The 19,229-nt window shown below is 43.3% G+C and overlaps 1 protein-coding gene across 3 annotated transcripts in view; it reads right to left on the bottom strand.

Annotated features, from left to right (window-relative positions):
* stard13a (StAR-related lipid transfer (START) domain containing 13a) overlaps nucleotides 1-18,149 on the bottom strand; it is an 83,092-nt gene extending 64,943 nt beyond the window's left edge. Inside the window, exons 1-4 of one of the 3 annotated variants that reach the window (XM_036523953.1) lie at nucleotides 17,848-18,149; nucleotides 13,452-14,689; nucleotides 5,688-5,831; nucleotides 3,298-3,453 (exon numbers count right to left, since the gene is read on the bottom strand). In XM_036523953.1, the coding sequence (XP_036379846.1) occupies nucleotides 3,298-3,453; nucleotides 5,688-5,831; nucleotides 13,452-14,519 (1,368 nt within the window). In that variant the 5' untranslated portion in view covers nucleotides 14,520-14,689; nucleotides 17,848-18,149. Of the gene's footprint in view, nucleotides 1-3,297; nucleotides 3,454-4,685; nucleotides 4,792-5,139; nucleotides 5,201-5,687; nucleotides 5,832-13,451; nucleotides 14,690-17,847 lie in introns of those variants that run through there. The other 2 variants (XM_036523951.1, XM_036523954.1) reach the window with 2 other exon arrangements.
* Nucleotides 18,150-19,229: the final 1,080 nt, after the last annotated feature.

Raw genomic sequence — 19,229 nt, 5'->3', positions numbered from 1 at the left:
ACGAACATGCACTGAACAGCGTTTCTCACAGGCAGTTTGCCACAGGGCATCTGTTCACATCTGGGCCTACAGCGCCTCACACTGTATCATGCCAATTATCTCTACCCACATACTGACAGCTGCTCCAACTCCGCTTACTTGTGTCTCTGTGTTGCAGAAATAGTCCTTAAAACAGTAGGGAGAGAGATCAAGTGATAGACAAAGTGAAGGAAAAAGCAACTAAGAAAATAAGAAAAAATAGAGTAAGAGACAGAGAAAAAGACTGTGAGAGAGTAGGAGAGACACAGAGAAAGTGACGGGGAATGCAAGAGTGGGAGAGAGAGAGAAAGAGAGAGTGAGAGTGAGGGAGAGAGAGAGGGAGATACGTGACCCTCTTAAATCCTCTGTATTTTGACACTGTGAAGTGACACACCACACACAGTGCAGAGACTGACCTAACCTCCCCAGGAGCAGAGCAGATCTTTGCCTCATGAACCACACTCGGCCCTATAATCTATCCGCATCCAGCTGAGCGGCTTAATTCTCCCCCTCCCCAACAAAGACACCTGCAGGGAGGCAGACCTCAGCCCTGTCTGGTGAGATGCCTTTTCCTTGACTCACTGCTCTTAATGATAAGGAAAAAACAAGAATTTTTACAGTCATGCCTGGTACGTTTAAAAAAAAGGTTTAGGTTAGTTTCCCAAATATTATCTACTCAATGGTATTGTTTCATCTAACCTTCCCCCCCACAAGAGATTATGGGTCTTTACTCTAGGACTACCACACTGTGGTTCCTGACTGCATCCCCACCCCACTACACACACACTAACTCCTGGCCCTTGACATAGCTCTGTGAGCCTGGCCAGTTTTCTGACTTTATAATCCAACCTGAGAGCCGGACCTCATTTTGCTGGGGAGCACAAAGTTAAATTCTATAAACCCTTCAATCCAATTACTCTGTCTAATATCTCAGAATGCTGTGAGTCACACGAAAGTGCAACAACAACAAACCTGGCAACCCCTGTCAATGCAGCTTTGCGAAGATTAAACTAATGCATCTGCTCAGGTCTCCATCAAGACAGATAGACACTTTAATTTACACTGATATCTCAGATGCAAGTAAAATAGGCTTGGATGCATTTTATTCCCAAATTGAATTTGTAAACCACTTCAGAAGGGACAAAAACAGTAATTTGGATACTCCAACAAAAGCAGCTTTCTGTTGCCTGTCCATTTTGTGGAAGCCCACATGCAGTATATGAAGTATACATTGCACTGCTTACTGTTGCTGAAAATAAACTGTATACACAGTACCTGCTTGTTGTGGCATCCACTGTGTCCTCATTGATAGGCTGCAAGATACTGACAAATGGTTACAAACCACAACATCCAGCTGCTGTTCAAGTGTGGGCTTCGTTGTCTTTCACAGGACTTCCATTGTTTCACACACTGAGGCAGAAATATTTCCTCACAGCAGTGGTATTTCCACCCTTAATGGCTCATCACCATATTCCATTCAAAAAGGAAGTCTGCTGTCCCACGGTCCCGATTGCAAAGTGTCAAATTAACAATGGGTTATCGTGAAAACTCGGAAGTGTAAATTACACTATACAAGGATGGCTTGTCAAATGTATCGCCATCATTTGGACTTTACCCAGAAAGCCACTCCTTTTTTCCTGCACTACTTGATCCTTGCTCTGTCCTTCTCTTTGTGATCTCTCTCTGTCAACACCCTCCCCTGCCCGCTGGCTCTGTCCCGTTTGACCCTTTCTACTCTTGGTGGTTTGCGTTGTTGTTGTTGTTGTTGTTGCAAAAACGAGAGTTAGAAGAACGAAAATGAAAAAAGGCCAGCCTGGAAGAGGGAGGACACTTATGGAAGGTAATACACATACACATTTGACTATGCAAAAATGCAGGATGACCCCCCCCCCCCCCCCCAATAGATCACTGTGCTCAGATAGAGTAAGCACTCAGAGCACTCTGTGAACATAAATGACACTGGATCTCAAACACTGTAAATATTTCTGCCAGTCTATTTTCCACAGTCCCTTCTAACAAACTAGTTTAGCCACTCCATCCCTCCAGCTAAATGCTCCATAACCCGTGTTTGTGAATGTTTTGCCCAGCGTAAGTCAAATGTAAACCTCAAATGTTTACAGGGGTTGCAGACTGCTAGAGATGCCACCCAGCAGCTGACCTATTCATCTGGAACATCTCAATGGCCAAAAACAGACATCTCCCTGTCGCTTAGCAACCTTATTTACCCTCAGAGGCAATTGTAGAAATGTGGAACGGTTTCTTCTTAATAAAGTGGGACTATGTGAACAATACAAAGTAGGCAGAAAACATTTGGGATATGTTAACATATGACCGATGGAAATTTTTTTTTTTCCAAGTTCTTTTTACTTTGGTTTTTAATAAAGAGTGTAAAGACGGTTATTCATACAGGAATTGTTTCATAATTTCTGTGAATGGATGAATGCCCCGTGTGGTATACAATCATGCATAATACATAATTTCACACATTTTAAGTTGCCATCAAGTTCCTGGCATCATATTAATTTATATCTTTCAGATTCCTAATCAAGCTTATTTCAGCAGAGGCTGCGGACTAGGTGACATTGAGAGCATTTTTACCTGAAGCAAAGTCTGAGCTCATTAATCAGAGTCTCATCAGACAGAGGATCTTATTTCAATCATCAAAAAGAAAGGCTGTTTAATTTCCTTTCCCTGACGATGAAAAAAAAAAAACAGTTTCAAAGGCAGCTATTGGCAGCCCCCCAACACCTCAGCGCATAGCCTTACAGATTGAGCACCCCACCGCTTCTCATCCGGGCTCCCAAATCACAGTGCTCAAATGCAACCCTGAGGTCCAGACCAGGGGAGACACAACAGACCCTGTGCATATCCACCAAAGACCATGGATACATACAGTACTAGTCAAAAGTTTGAAAACACAAATGGAATTATGCAGTGACCAAAAAGTGTTAAACAAATCTATCTTAGATTTTAGATTCTGCAAAGTATCAAAAAAATATTTTTTAAAAAATAGAAAGAAATTTATACATTGGCATCAACTTCACTATTTATATTTGTCTAAGAAACAAATTTCATGCATTTAAGCATGAATCTTTAGATGAAAATGTCTGTCCAACCTTTTGACTGGTGCTGTACTTCACGTAGTTTCCCCGCTCCAAGTGCCAGCATCAGGAGGGTAAGTGTACCTTCTTTCTAAAGTTAAGTTATTGCCACTGCGCTCTGCAGGTTTCTCTACAGGGGTGGGGTGAGAAAAGAAATCTGTTTCAAAGCAGTGCTTACCCTGGTCTTTTTGGGCCGAGCTCCGCCTCCTTTACAGGTGTGTCGCACGCAGGAGGAGGAGGAGGGTGAGAAGCAGAACTGGCTCCGGCATTCTTCTTCGTCTGGGTTGCCAGGTGCGTCAACCTCTGTCTGGGTTTGGTCAACAGTGGCAGTGGACTAAGGGCAGAGACGCAGACATCAGCTGCTGAGTGTCCACAGAGACGGGGACAAGGCGACCATCAAGCAACAACAGACAGAGCAAGGTCACAATCTGTGACATCAGATTCTAATCAGCCTCACTGAGAAGGACAAGACAGCAGGGCCACCGTCCTGTCAGAGGAACAAAGACATGATCTATCATTCACAACAAGGACGTATCCCCTTCTCAGAGTCTGCCTTTTGGTCTGTCTGTCTGTCTAATGCTGGTGGCATCCTACAACGCTGTACCTGGGACAGAGATCTCCACAACTGCAGTCATAGCCGTAGTGAATGACTGGCACTGTGAGTCCGATGTGCTGCTGTTTGTGCAGGCATGCAACTCTCTCTCTCTCTCTCTCTCTGTCTCTCCCTTGCTTTCCCTCTCTCTTAGCCCAAGCGTCACTGATGGAGGAAACCGCGCAAACAGTGTGTGTGTGTGTGTGTGTATACGATGCAGAAACAGCCTGCTGCACTAGAAGGGTGCTTTTGTTCCCCCCTCGCTACAAGATCAGTGTTGGCGTGGCGGTTCATGAAAATGATGCAAGCCACCATGGGAAGGGTGGGAGGGTTTTTCTGTAAACGGCGAGTTCTCTAGCACCAGCGGCCCCCACCCCCGCCACCTGCTGCCCTCCACAATGACTGTTTGTGCCCGACACGCCAGCGTGACTTGGACAGAATGTCCAAATTCTTGGGGACGGTTTCGACCCGCTCCACAGAAAGGGGGCAGTCAAAGCCACAGTGGCAGATGGGGAAGGAAGGAGATGAGAGACACAAGCTCTGCTTTTAGTGGGTTTCAGGTAGGTTTTCTGGCACTATGAGACTATGCTGCAGTGCTCTCTCTCCCTGTCCCTGCCCTCTCCTCTAACAGCATGGGTGACATGATAACTCAAACTTAGCGTGCAGGCTGGTGGCATGGGCTTAGTTTCCGGAGTGGGGCTTAATATTACACATCACTACACTCAACCTTATTTTTACTCAAGGAATTCTATGAGAGTAGCTCTGCAACAGAATCTAAAGATGAGTCCAAGCCCTTGTTTGTGCCCCAGTTTAGGTAATTCTGTACTCCTCTCTGAGAGTAATACTGAACTCCTGTTTGAGGGTAGCTTTGACCACCCCCGTTCGACAGCAATGCTTTCAGTGCTCCTTTATCTCTCTATCCCACTTTAAGTGCTACTGAACATTTAATCGAGGGCATATGCAGGTAAACTCACCTGAAGTCCTACTCTAAGCAGGCACATGTGAGCAGTGAATCTGACGTATGACGAGACCTAGCAGTGAAGCTGATCAGAGCCAGACACCACCCCTCGGACAAACTGGCTGAAATCAGAGCAGAGTGTGTCCCACTCAAGAAACGCATTCTTGGAAAATCGGGGGCACTTTCTCCTCATTAGAGCTGTAATCAGATAATCCTGGGGCGGGTAAACTACCAGCTAGATGAAAATGGTGGAAAATGGTAGCTTATGTGTTTTTTTTCCTTCTTTAAAGAGGAAAAGAAAAACAATAATTGCATTAGCAGACAGGGGAAAAAGTCAGCACAGAAAATAAACGGATTATTTGAAGAAATTTGTCTCATAAGATCTTTGGGAAGAGCAGGATTGCAAATTAAAACGAGGCTGTTCCTCTGGAAAGAATTCAGAGAATGCAAGGGAGAAAAGCATCACTCACTTTGCGTTGTCCAGTGTAGTAGCAGCCCTCGTCCCAAAAAGTCTTTAAGCATCTCTCAAACAGCAAAAAAACCAGACTCTTTCAAACAACTACTTTATGTGGGTCAAGATACGTTATGTGGGACATTTGCTCAATGAGACCCATGTACAGCTGGTTAAGTATTCATGAAACACCCATTGCTTGGAGGCTGGAGTAGAAAACAAAAGCTTAAAAGTTTAAATACTCAAAAAAAAACATTTCACGAAAGTGGCAAATTGATGCTTTGAAGTACATTGTAATGTCTCTACAGATAAGAAAAAAAAACGATATATAATGTTCATATTTCAGTGACACAACCATGACAGCCTTTGTGAAAACGAATTGTCTATTTCATCGACAATTTGTTTTCATTCCTGCTATTTCTTTTTGAAAACTTGCAGAGCATTTAATGCTAAATGGAACATGCATGTTGGCCTTTTTCTGTGTTTAGAGGGAATCTGGTCATTTTTCTTAACAAACACAGTGATTATTTTTCCTGCACACAGTACATGTGATCCCATTTCACTTACCATCTGCTTGCGGGTGATGCTGGGTGTATCTGAGGGGGAGGAGCTTGCACTAAGGGCTTCCTCAATGTCCAAGTTGAGCTGGTCCAGCTTCATCATTAGCTGGGTCATGGACTGCGACCAGGGTGACAGAATCTGTTCAGCTTGCTGGGGGGAGGGGGGAGGGGGGAGAGGGGAGAGGGGTTATACAAAAGGTTATACTAAGGAACTTGTTAGGATCTGAGGGTTCTCGATAGGAAGTAACCTAACTCCTAGAAGTAACCCTATGCATATGATGCATGCTGGGTGAAAGAAGAATGTTTCTGTGCATGTATTATAAATTCAGTGGAGCACTGTTCAAGACGTCCTTACACAAAGAAAAGGGAATGAATAATTACGCACTTTAACTATGTGTGTGACCCCATCACAGGTGCCATGGCAAATTAAGTGCACTTGTATTTAGAGACCTTGATATAATGTTCACAAAACAGGAGGTAACCTAGACCCACTTTTCCTTTGCCCCATCATGTGAGAAAAATGGATTTTGATCCTATGTTGTAAATGTTTACCCCAAAAAAGTCTCAAGGTTATCTACACACACTGTACTATAATCCCTGACAGAAACAATCTTGCAAGGTTATCTATACATATTATACTGCAACTCCCAATAGTAACAATTGAGCAAGGTTATCTACACGTTATTCTGACAGAAACATCACCACTGAGAAAAGACCACAGATTCTTTATTATTGGAATTTAAACTGTTAGCAATATAACTAAGAGTTTAACTGCAAATCCCATGCTTCATACAGGAAAGTTTTCAGCCAAAATAAATACACCACTACTACATATACTTTTATTCATTAGCCTTCTTTAAAAACATCTTTGTATGTATGCTGTTATAACATGTCTTAAAATGATTTTCCTTGTAAAATATGTGAGTGTATACCAACCCTGTGCTACCCTATATTACCCACTACATTTTTTTCAACAAGTCCTAGACGTTGACAGCACAAAGGACCAAACTGATATTATTAGGCTCAATATCCAACTTGCCATAATGGCTCCATATGTAAAACACATCCGTTATGGTATAACATGAGTGATTACCTGTACAGGTTTATGGATACTCAGGTTGCAATAGATTGGAATGGCTCAGAAGTACTCAACAGGACATCTGAGATTAAATTTGAAAAATATGTCATAAACGGTACAGTACAACCAGCTACAAACCCACAGGTGGAAAAGAAAGAGGCGTATGAAAAAACAACTGCACACAAATGGGGCAGAAAACCATGAAACAATGTACCTGAAAGTGAGTGTGTGCATGTGTGCATTTTTTACATGCGTGACGCATAGCAGGAGGAATTTCTGGCTCTGCGCATTCAACACACCCCACAGACTCCCGGTGCATATAAATAGGGCTTGCACACACAGACTTGGGCTGTGTTTGGGAATCTGCAGATCTGAGGTCATAAGCTGACAGGAAGTGGCTCAGTCTCCGAAATGAATGTTGTTGCCATGATTGGGCTTAAAGGGGGGGGGGGGCTGTTTAGGGCTTCTGCTAGCCTTCCGGGGCTTCTCACAGAGGTTCTTGCAAAACAGCCTGACTCTGGGACATGAACACATGAGGACTACAAAGCTATTTGTTCATTTCCTGGAATGGAACGAACTCCAGTAAATGTCTTCCAGGCGTGGAGTGTGACCGCCGGAGCCCCAGGGGAGGCCAAACGGCCTTTCTCCGCGCCTCATCAAAGCTCCCTCTCTTTCCCATACAATAATCCCATTCAGGGGTGTCACCATTGCCGAGAAAGGCACGTTTGTCCTCACTGGCTGGACTGCAAGACTTGTCGCAAGGGGCGTGATTGCTATCAACGGGGCTCCCGAAATCATTTGGAATGTGGGAAAGTTTGGAGCGCCAAAACCAAGCTGATACCAGGGACCGATTCCAAAGTCCACCTCAAGCCCTCTGCAAAGGCGTTCCCTTTGTGATGTGGCATGATGTCACCAAGCAATCAACCCCGTCCCCAAGGGAAGCAAGGACAAAGGATTCGTGAAAAGCAAACTTAAAATTATCATCTGGGCACTGCAGCCCTCACCCTGACCAATGAATTGCAATACTGAACAAACTGAGAAGAATTCTTTAATTGTAGTTTTGAAGATGAAGATCATAGGTCTGTATGAATTCACAGAAATGTACTGTAATGTCTCATTCAGCACTATCCCAAGCGATAGCTGATTTCTTATTGGGCTCTTCAAAAAAAAATTTTTGAGCAATCTTGCTTTGATGACCACTGCTTGGAAAACCCTTGGGGGTTTGCCTTTTTCAATTCCCACAATGAGGGCTTGAGGACTGGCCACAGATATCAGAGCTTGTTTCCTTTCTTCTCAGAATAACGGCTCTCATTCCCTTCCTAAGTGAAGGAGGAAGCCAGGAGCTACTATGGACACAATGAGGATGACACCAAACATTATTATTATTATTACTGGATGCACTTTCCCTGACCTTTTGGTTTATTTAGCTTGTGTTTCCCCTACTTCCCCCAAAGAGAAACTGAATAACTACATTGGAATTGGAACATACTACATTTATTGATTTTGTAATCCTGAACCAGCCAGATATTTTCAATTTCTGTAGTGCTGCAGTCGTAGTGGTTACTTTAAAGTGTATGTCAGGACCCAAGGGTTCGAAGACTAGAATCAGGAGTCAGGTCTCAATATAGTAAAATTCTATGTCATTAAATGAATAGCATATAAAATGTTCATGTCAGACACACCCTGGATGGACTGGAGGATTATACAAAGTTGGTGAGGCAGCGAAGTCACAATAAACATCTGAAGAGCCTTTGACAGACACCAGGCTCCAACCACCTCCCACCTCGATGGCTGACCAGAAAGGGTCACCTGATCTGACCTGATCAGGGGAAAGTGCCTTTTTTTCTCCTTAAATCTGACAGAGTGACCTAAATTTGGGCAACCCAGGCCTGACCTTAGGATTTTCAGGTCAAAAGAGGTCAGGGGAGAAAAGAAGAACTTGCCATTCCAAACACACCCAGTGTCAGCATGCCCAACCACCCCTTACTGCTGTCTTACTGGCCGAGTTCTGTGGAGATTACTAGATCTGCGATTCTCTTCCTGGTGCTGTTAGGGGCTATGCTACAGACTCTGTTTCTGGCCATGTAACTTAAAAAATTGCACAACAGCAAAAAGTTGTGAGGGCATTGGACTCTGGACCTGAGCATTTTGGGTATGGACTCCGGAATGGAACATGCTATTGACAACCCCCCCTCCCCCAAAAAAAAAAACTCTGTTCAATGAGTGAATTGTTCAATATGTCAAAATGTTAGCCTTGCATTTTACACTGGAGGAAAAAAACACTAAAGTAACCATGTCACAGGTTGCATAACTGGCAACAGAGAGCACACTTACATCTTTCGGACAATATCTCTGCCTCTGGTAGGTTCCAAAAGTGGTGCATTGTTGGCAGAGACCAATCTTTTACAGTAAGATAAGGCCACACAGAGCCAGCCTCCTCCTCCACCATTCTCCAAGAACAGTGCCAGTGGCTCACTATGTGTAGCTCAACATGGAGAGAGCTAACGGAGCATGATACTCTGCAGTCTGTCTAACACAACTTAACAGCTTTTAACCATTTCTTCGGTCACTGGAATGCTAATGGTTGGTACTCATGGTGCACACTGTTCCTGAAAACATAAAAAGCCAGAATTTCACAGTCACCGGGGGCTCTCAAATTCCACTGCTCAGTATCAAAGCATGACCGCAATGTGAAGCAACACACTAGTCTCTGGCCCACTCCGACCCCCCCCCCCCCCACCCCCACCCCCACCCCCACCTAAGGGAAAAAAAGCTTGTACAGACATGTCAATGTCTCCCAGCCTTGCTGATATGTGTTTGAGCAAGATCAAGGGCACTCTCACATTCACAGTGCAATCACCACTGCACCCTGCGCTGGGAGCGGGAATCTGAGCACTTATCAAAGGGAATGAGCGGAACTTGATGGTGCGCGCCAAGCTCCATTGCTCTGCTCGGTATTTGTTTTGGTTTTTTTTTTTCAGCGGTGCACATTTTGGGATTGGCGCTCTTTTGAAGTGACGTGGTTGTGGCTCTCTCCACTGTCAGAGCAGGAGAATAAGTTCAAAACGTTAGTGGTGCCCATATGAATCCATTATCCATCTCATTCAAGATGTTTAACAGGGAAAAGCCACCTCTACGATCAAATAGGGATTGAGAGACAGACCTTGTCTAGAGTCATTCACTGCAGCCATAGCAAATGTTTAAAGGAAAGCCCAATATGTTATAATGGCGCCCTCAAGTGGTGTATACTTTAAGTTGCATCAGGAATGTTAGTGGAGTGGCATACTGTATGTGCTCTCAGGTCCATGATCTAAAACAGATGTAGACATGCAGTGTGATACTATTCTTGATACTATTTACACTTCTAAAGATTAGTGGTGTATTTAAAAGTGAATGGAAGTGCAGCCTCATTCTTCCTGAAGGTCACCTTTTTCATCACTCATCACTGTTGCCATCCTTGACCTGCTCAGGTATGTGCTCAGCAAATGATGGGTAAAAATGAACACATGCAAAAAGCACACCCTGCATGCTGACCTCAAGCAATAACTAAATGTGAACAGAATATTTGGATTACAAGTATCCATCACAGGGGTAGTGTTCTACCAAGGTCAAACTCAATCTTGTCTGATCTGGCTTCCAAACAACATCATTGTGTGTGACCCCAATGTGCCAATGAAAGACTGTCTTTTGGAATTATGTTTAACAAATTGGCAACCACCGCACTGCAAGTCTTCCTGCTAATCTCATTGAATGAGTGGGACAATGCCATGCCCTTCAAAAACTCAGAAATATAATTTCTATATTTAGAAAAAATCTGGTTTGATTCAGCAAGCATTTAATCTGTAAACAAGATTAACGTACCTAATTACAGAATGTGAGATATAACGAAGCTGTAAGGGACATGAAAATGCGTATTTTTGTAACAAGGGGCAGTGAAAAATACAAAGCTCAGTGTGTGTGTGTGTGTGTGTTTGCGTGTGTGTGTGTACAGATGTATTTCTCTATGTTTGTGTATGTTCTTTGGCAGAGTCAATGACAGGAATACATAATTATACAACAGCAAGCTCCTCGTCACGGCCTGCAGGGGGAGCTGAATCTCAGAGAATCTTGACACTGTCAGATCTGGGTGTAAACCACCATCCTCTGTTCTAGCCACCTGAGGCTCTCAGACACAGCGCCTGTTATCCCAAAGTAATAACAGTGCACATGCACCCACTGTGCATTCAACAACACTTTCTTTTCATACAGTACCTCAGTGAGCGCGCTAGAATTTCAAGCCTTCTGTCCTCAGGCTAATCAAAAAGGGCCCTCGAATTCACTTTCAGCATGCTGTGCAATCAGTTGAACCGGTACTAATAAACACAGCATAAATCTGCAGGATATTGAGAGAAATCTCCCAGCTGAACAAACACAGGCCTCATTTTTCAAATATCCGGCTGACTGAGAGGAGTGCACCTTCCTCTCCTGTCATATTAATGCAAATATTTCCCTCCTTCTCCTGCACGCTGCACTTCTCCAACCCAACAATACACTTTATGTGGGTCATGATAAAAGACAAATATCACCAGTGCAGTCTGTCCTAGATATGCTTTGGCCTTGTTTGATTCATGACCAAAAAAAAAAAAAAAAAAAAACATTTAATTCCCACCATAGTGCAGAAGAGTCCAAGTCTAAAGTAAGGGTTTCGTATCTCAAAGTAAATGGAACCATCAAACTTAATTACAACTGTGGAAATCCATAGGTAGAAATACAGTGAGATAACACTGTTCCAATGTGTAACCAGCCCACAGTGATAAAAAAAAGAGGCTATCACATGAATTGGCTGTGCTAATGCAAGATAGAGGACAGCATCCTCTCTCGGCCTTCTGCCTGGTTTACCCACGCCTCAGAGAGATCGTCCCCCTAGAGGACACTCAGAAACACAAAGACAGCCTCTCAGCTTTATTGGAGCCATCTAAAATCATCAATACTGTAAATCACTTCTTAGTGCCATGAAAATGCCCCCATCTTTTGGCTCACCATCTTTTGGCTGCTTCGTATATTTTCCATTACTTGCCTTCTTACACCTGTGTCTATGGTTCATGAGAAAAACTGATTCTACTAGAGCCTGTGTTCCCTCAACCCACTTATGCATGTGGGTTCTACATGTCACTTGGGTAACTTAATATCAAAGTTCATTGCAGCACAGAAATGTTACTGTATTCCCTTGGTTGCTGGTCTAATGCGAATTCATTAAGAAGCCCTTTTATGGATGTGTGCACTGTATACAAATGTTCAGATAATGTTGAGATACTGTACTGTCCAAAATACTATACTGTACAAGGCAGAAACATGGGGGGGGGGGGGGGGGGGGGGGTTGTAGAGGTGGGGTCAGAATAAGCTGACCTGAAGGTCAGAAACTGGAAAAAGTCACAAATCTCCATAGTTTGACTTGTTCGAGATGGGAGAGTCCATTTTAATGGACGGCTAAGTTCAGCTGCTAGACCTTGAACCGTAACATGTCAAAACACAGCTGCCTTCTGCCAGATAGAAAAAACCAGGGACTTGTTTTGAGGTCTCGTGGTTTAACCAAATGTGCAATGCATGTTACATAAAGCTATGAAAAACTCTACATTTTGCCTCTTTCAAATAGCCACATAAAACACCATACTTCTGTATTCATTTTATTGCAAAGTACCAAACCTCTGGTAATATTTCAATGAGTTCCACTGAGAACGCTTTGGAGGGATTAATTTGAATGAAGTTAACTGTCTGATGTGCTAGAAGCTCGTCTCTTTCATGTCATATTAAGCATACATCACAGTTGTATCACACATTACAGCTATATCAGATAGAGGTTGTGGCCAATACATGTAAATGTGTTTGTATGATATTATGGTCTTCCTCACCCATTTGTACAGAGCATATCTCTGAGTGGTGGTACAGAAAGACCCTGGAGCTATTTTGCACTAAAAATGGAACATACAAAAGGGACAAATTTAGAATTTTATGACATGTTTTGGTTTCTGATGAGATTCCAGCAACATGGTCACTGGCATTTTAGCACTCAGTATTAAATAGACTCAGAATAATATCCTATGCTACCATGCAAGTCAATTTATAAGACAACAGCTCAGAATACCCAAAGTGTGTGTGGAATATTCACTACTGTGGAGTATTCACTTCACAGTGTTGCAGAGAGATTTCAGTTCTGGATCTACAGCTGCAACCTATGTGGGGGCCTGAATTTGACACCAGTACAAGGTGTCCACCCCCCCAAAAGGATTGTAAACTGTGCTATGGGCTAAATCAGTGTTTCCCAAACTTCTCCTGGAGGACCCCTTGTCCTGCATGTTTTAGATCTCGCCCTGCTCCAACACAGCTGATTTAAATGATCAGTTTGTTATTAAGCAGCTTCAGGAGTTCATAACAAGTTGATCATTTAAATCAGCTGTGTTGGAGCAGGGAGAGATCTAAAACATGCATGACAAGGGGTCCTCCAGGAGAGGTTTGGGAAACGCTGGGCTAAATGATTAATGTGACTGTACTCAAATTTTAGGGAGGATGGTACTGGAAATGTCCCAGGGCTGAGCACTTTTTACGCCATTTTGCTGGATAAAAAAATATTTGACACCTCTGTGTTTCACTGTGTATGACATGGTCACCTTATGGTCCATTTCCAGAAACAGCACAAGGCACGGCCATGAGCCTTACCTCCTCTCCCCTGGCATCCATGACCTCATGGCTGTTGTTGTTGGAGGAGCCCGCACTGACAGGCGTTTCCTTGTGCTGGGTGCACTGCTTCCTCACCACCCCATTCCTCTTTGGCCTTCCCCTGCTCATGCTCCTGCGCCGCCGGCTGATGAGGAACTCCCTGTACTGCGGCAGCTCAACAAACACATCATCGTCGTCCTCATCATCTTCGTCATCCTCATCCTCCTCGCGCCCCGAGGAAGACTCCCCGCCGTCAGAGCTCTCGCTGATGAAAAGAGGCTGGCCGGTGCTGGAGAGGCAGCCGCTGGAGCGGTCGCAGTCGGAAAATGCGATGGAGCTGGGTTTGTGTCTCACGATGCGGGGCAGCTCCCAGAAATCTTCCACCTGGGCCACCACAATATCTGGGGCGTCGGAGCAGCCTAACAAGGGAGCTGCATGGTTTGGCAGATGAGGGCACGCTATCAGGTCAGAAGAACAGCAGGACTCTTCTTGGCTAGCCTGATGGCTAAGAATACAACACTGCTGCTTGGCCTGGCCTGGTGAGATTTGGGCATGAGAGGGTTCCTCATCAAAACCAAGAGGGTTTGTGTCAAGGCCAGGGTCCACAGATCTGCCAAGTGATTCACCCTGACCCAACTGGAGAGGGGATATCACAGGTATAAGGACAGATTGCTTGTTGGGACATTCTGATTGGACAAACACAGAGCCAGGCTCATGCAGGGATCTCACTGAATCACTATTCTGCCCCGGGACACTGGGGAAGCCTGGCAAGGAGGTCTCAGGAGCAGTAACTGGAGTTTGCTCATGTGACCTAGCCAGAAGCAGAACTTGCCTGCTTTGTTCCTGGGCATCCACTGCCTTTCTGTCCACCCAGAGAGCGCAAGCAGAGAGACCTGGCGGCTCACCCAGGCTTGACTCCATCCTGCCCACAGACAGGTTATCATTCTGGTCAGAAAGGGTCTTCTCCTCAGCTCCTTCAGGTGAGTCTCGTACTAAACACATTCCTCGGGGCATTTCTGAAAGCAATGGCTGCAGTCCCTCCACAGTCACTGTAGTTTCCGTTTCCATCCCTTGCTCTATAGTTTGGCACTAGCCATGAGGCAAATGCACAGCTCCCCTTTTCTGAGGGAAGGGTCTGCCATCACATTCAAAGTTCAAACAAGTTAAACAGTGCTCAGCTCAGCAGTCTGGCCTCAAGTCTTTGTATTAGTTCCAACAGCACGGATACAGCATTTCACCTGGAGGACAAAAACGTGCAAAGATTTGTGAGACGTGTGAGATTTGAACATATTAGACTTAAAAGTAATAGTCTCTCATACCTTTCAGCTGCTTGGAAAAAGCTTCAGAACTCAGTTACACTTTCAATGTAGTTACTTTCTCTGAGAATCCAAAACAGTGCCTTGACAAACAAAAATATTTTCGGTCATTTCTAGAGCTATTAAAAAGATTACCATTTTTGTAACGGAATTAGAATGCCCGGCGCTTTAGCTAAATCTTCCAGGAATTTCTCATCTCGAATTTTTAGGTGCGGCTTTTGTTTTAGCCGTGTATGCAGTTCACAATTAATTAATCAAAACACAAAACTACAGTGTCACTCGTTAAATAGCAAGATTGCAAGAGAGGGAACAGCTGTAAAATACCATCTGGCTCGAGCCTCGCATTTCAAGTCTGGATCCGTTTCCGAGACCATCCCGGTGACATCGACATGCAGAAAATCTGGAAGTACTGCCACAATTATTGATTGACGACCAGTTCCTACTCCATTCATCAAGACACAAAATGCCTGTCGTTTAAGACCCCGTTCACCCCGTCATTAACCTCAAGGTTTAAAAAACACAATTTGCTACCTGTCTTGAAACATGTCTTTAAAAGGGAAAAACAGGCTAACATTAAAAGGTAGACATTCTTTCCACGCTGTTTTGTTACAGATATCCATCCACTTTAGGTACAAAGGGATAGTATTTCATTGACACGGCATGCACCCTATGTTTTAGGATATTGCCATTACACGTGACAACCTAACAGCTTAAGTTTCACTTATAAGGATTGATGTGCTGGTGCCTTTGGGTGCTGGTGGAGGTTTTTTATTAATGTCCACTGTAGCGGATTTCGTGGATTATTTCGATTGTGTCGTTATCCTATTGCCTACAGATGAACCCAGTTCATATCACCATGTATCACCTAGTTATTACAAATATATTCGTTAAATAAACAATACAATACAGTAGCTACTTAAAATGCCCGATCCTGTAATTGTTCGCTATTTAGAGCACCCTATACGAAGTAGAGAGTTGGTAAACTGGAACAGACACGAACCCTACTCGTATGTTCAAGGCAGTGATGCTGCCACGACGTTAAAATCCTGGAAGGAGGTGTCGTATATTTGTTTTCATTAAAAACTCATTTTGGTTAATTTGGACGGGCTCCATTTCAAATTTACCAGCATAATGACAGTGTAGACTACCATGATGTTTAATTATGCTATTCATTGGTTTAATTAAACAACTGCGTACTTTTACTCAGTTTTTGATATATTTTCTACAATTTATGAGACTCTACAATTTATGAGACGCTACAAAATCATTTGTGTAAATTTCTATTTCGTATATGTAAAGGGCCAATTCTCTCACTCCTGACAAAGAGGAAATGCACAGAAGTCCATAACCGATTGCAGCCTTGACAGGTGTCCTTATCTCTTCCCCTTTTATGGCAGTTTAGGAAATCACACATTTCAATCCCTCGTGGGGGAATGGGCAAAACATCTGGGCTGACAAGACTACTCGGCTTTGACCTTCACAAATGAATAATAACAAACCACCCCCTATCCTCTATACTTAACTTTGTACAAGAATGTGTGTGTACACAGAAGAAACAGCAGCATTAATGTGTAGCTGAGATGAGATCAAAACACATTTAATAGTGAGGGCATAGGTTACACAGAAGAGCCATTCAGTGAATAGGCAAAAAGTACAGAAGAACAAGTTTACATTAAAAAGTCATTACTTGTTGACTTCTATGCGAAGCCAATGTCACACTACCTTATATACCATAGGGTTCTAGAAACAGGAGAAACAGTAGTTTAACATTAAGTCCCATTATATGCAACAGACTGTGTGTGTGTGTGTGTGTGTGTGTGGTATGTACATTAACTAGTAATTATGATACATGCTAGATTTTCTACATACAGGGATTTGTGTTGAAAATTACACTTATTGCCTGTAGTGGTACATTATTTAGGTAGCTGTGTATTTTGGTATTGATTGTTCTGTGCTTGCTTGTTCACTATTTGTATCCATTCTCACATTTTCTGGTGATACTGAAGTTGACCAGGATAAGGCCAAATGAATAAATTAGGTATAATGTAAGTCGCCCTGATTAAGAGCATCTGCTAAATGCCAATAATAATGTAAAGCAATTTAACAAAAGTGTGCACACATATTTAAATACATCTATATATTAGTAAGGACAATCCTGTTTAAAAATCCATGAAATTCACACACATGAAAATCTGATTATGCAGTAAACGGCAATGTCCTCATGACTGAGACTTGTCCATAGAATGAACCCAGATCTCTCTAGAGAGGCCGGGCTGTTTGCCTTTCTGCAGGAAATACAGCAGTGAATGTGCTGGAGATTAGATGTTGTCAGACTGCCTCATTCTATGGTCCCCATTCTAAAGACACCGTGAAAGGGGGCCCCCCACATGCACAACTGAATAATGGGTATACCCGAAGTCACATTGTGAAAATCTCCAAGACGCTTCTTTTTAATCCATTTCAGCTTCCCTTCTCTCTATGGCAATGCAAATAGGCCTGTGTATGTACCTATAAAGCCATTTTATTCATATTAACCTTTCACAACCATTATAACTGTCTCCCTGCAGGTTGTCTCAGGACTCAGGACAGATTTTTATCTTGGTTAAAACAAAGGTGGGAAACGTGCTTCACTGCAGGTAATACACTGAACTTTGGTATGTTGCCTCTCACACTATGTGTATTTGTAAGTGTTATATTAAGAAATGAATGTTCATATCTTAGATGATGAAATACATAGTTGTTACATAACTGAGTGAATATGCTAAGCAGTAAACATTGAGAAGCCTGGAATCAGCACTATATAGTATGGTTTAAATCCAACTGAAGTCATGAACACATGAACGTGTTGCTCTGCTGAAGATAAGGATTTCTTTTTAATTCATTGAACAAGCTGTTTTCCACCTTGTTTTACTATGACATGCATACAGATATTCTTACTCTTACATCACGTTTATAACTGAATTTTTTTATTTTCTTGGTAAAAATGAGAGACTGAAAATAACTCCAAAATTACAACTGTATTAAAAAATATCAATACCATAACTGGATACAATTAGTAACTTCATATAAAACACACACACCTGCAGTGGCAAATCAGTCAGACCTTTCCAGCACAGAGGAGGGAAGCTTGGAAACCAAAATTTCAAGGAAAAGGAAACTTCACCCGTGACTCTTGTCATCCGTTTCGTTCATCTGGTGTTGCAGCGTTCGCTTGGAGAGAGCAGGTCCTTTTCTGGTGAAGGAGGGAGGGAGATAATGGGCCTCTGACAGGAGGCAGCCCTTCTGTCTGCAGTGCCAAACAGACCTCTATATGGAAGCTCTGTCAGTGCAGCTACAGCTGATTCCCTGGGGGACAGCAGAGTCTTCAGCCTCTGTGCTGTGATTAAGCCATCCAGAGTATGTGTAAGTACAAGGAGGGTGCGCGTATGTGTGAGTGTGAGCATGTTTGTGTGAGGGGAGGAGTTTGCCTCTGTGTGTGTGTGTGTGTGTGTGTGTGTGTGTGTTGGGGGGGTGGGCTAACCTGTGGAAGAGAGCAAGGTGGCGTTGTTCCTCCCACAGAGCGATGGGCTGTGAGACACGACTGGCTCCAGTCACTGAAAGCTACAGCATGTGTATTTGCTTGCATTCTGCATACCGAGAACTCAGAACCTAACTTGAAAGGGGCTGTGAGATGGGAGGGGATGTCAGTTATTGCCTGTGAGTTTTGCATTCCCCTGGGACAGACAAATCAATCATAGCTCCACGGCTTGTCCTGTATTATCAGAGAAAAGGTCTTAGCCAAACTAACCCTTTCACTAGACAAACATTGACAAAACATTCCCCAGTTAACAGGGGTTTTCACTACTGTCCAGTTCATGAGGTTTAAGCCATGGTAGGATGAATGCTGTTACCGTATTTGTCTACATATGTGGGTGCCCTGTTCTGGCTGTCACTAGGAGCTCAGTGTGAAGAGCAAGCATTCAGACATGAGCGTATAGGACTGCATAGGAGAAACCTCATGCCCTCATGCTCAAACTCCCCCACCAATCAATTCTTGTGTGTGCGGGCCAGGTCATGCCTGACAGAAATGTTTCTGAGCAAGACATAATCTTCATTTTCTGCAAATTATGCTTGACATAGCTAGATACATTCCTGTCTCCCTCCCTCATCCTAGGCCTGTGCATTTCAAAGGTAGCTGTGATCACTGAACCTCTGTGAAGTGCTTCATCCTAAACATTTTAAAATGACCAAAAGACAGGCCATCTTCTTCTGTCACCCACATATTTTTGTAGCATTTCATCAAAAAAGGTACTGTGCTTATTATGACATTTAGAAACATAACTGTAAAATACTGTGTATTACACCTAATGTATGTACTACTATATATGATATTGGTTTTAATATTTTATGTAATTCCCACATGCACATATATGAATTGATTCCTACAACATGAAACTAACATTCAGAGCAGTCTGTTGCAATA

The sequence above is a fragment of the Megalops cyprinoides genome, chromosome 3, assembly GCF_013368585.1.
Source record: "Megalops cyprinoides isolate fMegCyp1 chromosome 3, fMegCyp1.pri, whole genome shotgun sequence".
Classification (NCBI taxonomy): domain Eukaryota; kingdom Metazoa; phylum Chordata; class Actinopteri; order Elopiformes; family Megalopidae; genus Megalops; species Megalops cyprinoides.
Note: the sequence above shows the minus strand (reverse complement) of the source record. Positions and strands in the feature narration are given on the sequence as shown.